The sequence below is a fragment of the Saprolegnia parasitica genome (assembly GCF_000151545.1).
Source record: "Saprolegnia parasitica CBS 223.65 unplaced genomic scaffold supercont2.416, whole genome shotgun sequence".
NCBI classification, from domain to species: Eukaryota; Oomycota; class Saprolegniomycetes; order Saprolegniales; family Saprolegniaceae; genus Saprolegnia; species Saprolegnia parasitica.
Genome location: NW_012156810.1, coordinates 1 through 4,673, shown reverse-complemented (window position 1 = coordinate 4,673; position 4,673 = coordinate 1). Strand labels below are relative to the sequence as shown.

Sequence of the window (4,673 nt, the reverse complement as noted above, 5' to 3'; positions counted from 1 at the left end):
ATCAAGTGATCAAGGGTCGCGTGCGTGATCAAGGGTCGCGTGCGTGATCAATGATCACGCATGCGACGACGACGCTTCGAGCAGCGCCGAGATGGTCCGGTCCTTGCAGCACATGTCCATGGCGCAATGGTCGCTTGGTCATTGGCTCTGTCAAAGTAGCTAGGTATGCTCCAGGACCGGCGCCCACGCACCATGACCATGGCAGTGGAAGACGATTCTCAAAGGTCAAGAGGTCGATGGAGAAACCGCCACGTCACGGAGCCAGTTGGAGTCGGTTTCTACGTCTGTCACGGTGTAACATTGATGGATACCCACACGAAACGTGTCGAAAGTAGACCAGCGGAATGGTCTAGTGGAAAAGCCGCGAAACACGCAGAGAGTTGGAGGTACAGGGATCGATGCCCTTAAAAGGACGGGCCCTACAAACTCCCTCTGCATTTCTTTTTTTGCGCGGTATACAAAAATGCTGTGTGGGAAAAACAAAAACATTTCGTCGCATTATTCATGGTATTTGGATGCAAGCGGTCGTTCCAGTATATGAATCCGATACCAATTGCGCCGTGCATGGCTCGTTCCCTTGCGAGAAGCGATCTCTCGACATTCGAGTCGAGTACTGTAGCGTTTTGCTACAGTCAAAGCTCCCTAAGAGCATACCGTGGTACTTATCAATTCGACAGGATTATTAATTGTGCAGAGGTGGTATTTTTTTCAATGCCGTATATCGCACGTTGACATCGAGGCGGTGGATTGCACGAGCGTCGGGGAGCGGCTCTTTTGGAAATGACGCGTGGTCAGGGAATGGTTGCGGCCGTTGGCGTGATAGAAGTCGAGGACATGGATCTTCTCTTGGATCTCAATCTGCGACTTTGTGCCACGGATTGGAGCGCCCCACGTAGGGCCCTTGTTTTCGGACTCCTTGAGCATCTTACGTCGCATGGTGCAAAATAAGTTATGCTCTTACGTCTTCGAGCTATGCTCTTACGTCTTCGAGCTATGCTCTTACGTCTTCGAGCTATGCACGTATGTCGACTGCCAATCCAAAGGCGCCACCTCCGCTGCTTCAATGAACGCACACGCCAGACCAATTTGATAAAATATTCTGGTGATATATTAGGCCGAGAGTTTTATAGAGTTTCAGTGGTATGCTCTTAGAGAGCTTTGACTGTATACCTATTGTACGTACAGGATACCGCTCGGCGGTCGAGGCGATACCGTGTCGAGTGCATGGTGTCATCAATCAATGGTCAATACCTCGGGCTGGCCTGGAAGAACGCACGAGAGAGGTCCGCACGCTGTGTTCTACTACGTAGTACTACTAGTAGGTAGCAGGGAGCGTGGCTGTAACTGACAAGACCCTTGACAATGAATAGATACGATATGTAATGTGAGAGGAGCGCCGTCGGATAAGTAGCCGCATATGAGCCGAGGGCGTTGTGACTCATGCGCAGGCTCCAAGAATTTGCGCTCGGAACTCGAGCTGCGGGTCTTCTTTCTATGCCGGCCAAGCTCGTCCAGGCCACCACAGCTGGTGAAATTCCGTCTTGAACATGCATATTGCCATGCAATTCACGCGTGCAATGAGCGCGATTTGATCATCCATGGGGACGACGTTGGAGCTGAAAAGATGCATTTTCAAACGAGGCGCGACCAAGATACTTTGCTGCCACCAACCAGCTTGGTTCCGACTTTGGTTGATGCTTGTTCTCCGTACGTCTGCCGATCCCGGCGGGGCTGAGACGCGCGCTTGTTCTCGTGGGTGCACTTGAAGTCGCGTGGCGGCGCTTGTAAGACCCGGACGCTCACGTACGGTGCGGCACACGGACCCATCGCGTGTCAACAACAATGACGAGCATCCGCCAGCGAACCGATGTGGCCATCGACGGCGCCAAAGCGCCAACGACGAGGTTGAATGAGGAGATTGATTATGCTACGCAGCCATCCTGGGCCTCTCTTCGACCAGCAGTTTGCGACTTGCGTCTTGCTGATCATTGCACGCGATTGTGCCAGCTCCGTGACGCTCGCGGTTCCGATCACTTCCAACTTCAACCCGAGGTCGACTGTTTTAAACACACGCCGTAAGCAACATTGTGAATCTCTCGTGCTCAGCCTCGCACTCCCAAGACGCCGACGCTGCTTGACTCGGTCGACTTGCCGATGCTGCGGCACGCTGCTGCATTGTCTCTAGTGCCATCGGCTCACAGGCGCAGTAGGCAACGAGGCCACCAACGGGGTTGCATGCCTCAGCACGAGCTCGTCTCCCGTTGCCAGCGCCATGACCCGACCTTGACACAGATCGAAACTCCACCGCGCCGTCAACTTGGCCGATCTCGTCATCGAGGCGTGCAGGCAGCACCAAGGACACTACGTTCTTACCCGTCGGTGGGCCTCTGGCAAGATAAAACGCTCGCCCCGCGACGCAGCTCGTCATTCGAGCTCAAGCATTCTTCTGGACACAAGAAGCCCGTTCGGATGCGCAAGCTGCCGTCGCAGTGTAGAAGCACGAGCACGTGCGATCAACGCTAGGCCATGTCGTCAAGAAGCCCGTTCCGATGCGTGAGCTGCCGGCGACAGCGTACATACGTAGTTCTAGAATGACAACGCTTCGTTTGCATTGCAGAAAGAGAGCGTCTTCAACGCGGTGCCAGAGGTGCCTCGGCTTTCTTGCCATTGCGGCGGCCGATGCGCGCCTCATTGAAGAAAGCAACATCGTGCAGCGCTGTCGCAGGCGTCCAAACCGCCTAGTGCAGGGATCGTCCGGCAGAGGCGAATTGCAGCCATCGGTCGTAAGGAGTTGGTTTTCGTGATGAGTCTCAGACGACTGCCGCTGGCTCCAGTGTACAGCCAAAGATGTAAGGTCCGTTGGTGGTCGCTTCCAACGCTCTCTATTTCAACGGAAGTAGCGTCTGCAAAGCGTTCAAGTATCAATGTGTGCAATTGTCCATCGTGAGCAAGCCCGAAACGAAGAGGATGATAAGGAAATGACTTAGACCTGTTCAACGCCCTCTTCTACCCACGATGTCCACCGGCTTCGATGCATGACGTCAAATCAAACCAGCTCGTCCATGTCATTCTCGTCAACGGCCAGCGCGTGGCGTGTTTTGGCACGCGCGCTGCCACCATTGCGGTGAAGCGCACCGCACGCGCGACTGCGCCGCGGTTAAAGTCCGCATGGAGCAACGCACGCTGCGGTGGACTTTTGCGCTGCCCATCTATTCCGAGGCGGCGGTCAACGCGACCGTGTGCCTGCAGGCCACGCCGTGCGACTACTGCCACCACACAGTCGCGCGGAATGGTGGCAATGGTTGCGCGGCGCAGCCAGCAGACAGTCGGTAGCGTTGGCAATCGTCTCGATATAGGCGGGCGGTGCAAAAGGCTACCGGAGCGTCCGCTGCGCGATGCGCGCTTTGGCCGCGGCGCAGTCGCGCGTCCGGCGCTCTTGACCGCAGTGGTGGCACTTGGCGTGCCAAGACACGCTACGGCGCTCGCGCGGGCCGTTGACAAGCACAAGGACGAGGTCGAGGTTGGATGCAAAATACTCGGACTGCAGAAAGACTTTTGTTAGAAATAACGTCGTCGTGCGATAGCGTTCCATACCTGTGGGTTGGCGCGCGTCATCCGGCTCGTGGGGGCGTCCTGGTGAGGCCGAGTGGTTGCGCCGAGGCAGAGAGACCGAGATCGCGATGCTACTATGTGCAGGGCTGGGCGAGCGAGGCCACGTCGGTGGTTGCACGACGGTTGAAATATGAGGTCGTGGGAGCCCCGAGCAAACCAAATACGGTAATTCACGACCGACGTTTAAACGTTTGCTACCGCAGGTTGGTGCGAATTAAACCTAGTACTGGCCGGAGCGGACCTTGTCGTTCCAGTGAAGGCGCGATCGGTTTTATGTCGCAGAGACTCTACGAACCAGGCCGCTCCCTGCTGGTGAAAATCAGTCTTGAACATGCAGCTTGCGATACAAAGCAGAAGTACCTAGAAGCACGATCGGCTCAAATTTGAAACGTCGAGAGATGTTGAAGTTGCGAATATGCATTTTCACATGTAGCATGATCAAGATACTTTTTGCTTTGCAGCATGCGTCACCTGCCCTCTCCGTCGTGTTCTCTCACTGGTTGCTCGTCCGCCCTCTACGACGGTGCTCAGACGCAAGCTCGTCATCGTGGACCAACGCGAGAAGCCGTCAGAGCGCGTGATGAGTGTCATACGATGCGCGACGGTTCTTACGAACCGAAACCGAGTCCTAGCTGAATCCTAGTGCGAAGCCCTCGTCGCTAACCAATCTCCTCATCCCACGTCGTCGTTGGAGCGTTGGCGCCGTCGATGGCCGCTTGGGGTTCGCTGGCACATGCTTGTCGTTGTTGTTGACACGCGATCGGTCCGTGCGCCGCATCGTACGTGAGCGTCCGGGTCTTACAAGCGCCGCTACGCGACTTCAAGTGCACCCACGAGAACAAGCGCGCGTCTCAGCCCCGCCGGGATGGGCAGACGTACGGAGAACAAGCATAAACCAAAGTCGGAAGCCAGCTGGTTGGTGACAGCAAAGGATCATGGTCGCGCCTCGCTTGAAAATGCATCTTTTCAGCTCCAACGTCGTCCCCATGGATGATCAAATCGCGCTCATTGCACGCGTAAATTGTATGGCAATATGCATGTTCAAGACGGCTGTGGTGGCC

The 4,673-nt window shown here is 55.6% G+C and overlaps 1 protein-coding gene across 1 annotated transcript; it reads right to left on the bottom strand.

Annotated features, from left to right (window-relative positions):
* Positions 1 to 3,373: 3,373 nt before the first annotated feature.
* On the bottom strand, positions 3,374 to 3,615 carry SPRG_16812 (hypothetical protein; the record flags this gene model as incomplete). The annotated part of the gene is made up of 2 exons (XM_012356261.1): positions 3,374 to 3,541; positions 3,595 to 3,615. 2 exons carry the CDS (start codon positions 3,613 to 3,615, stop codon positions 3,374 to 3,376), a joined length of 189 nt encoding a protein of 62 aa, XP_012211651.1.
* Between the last annotated feature and the right edge of the window lie 1,058 nt (positions 3,616 to 4,673).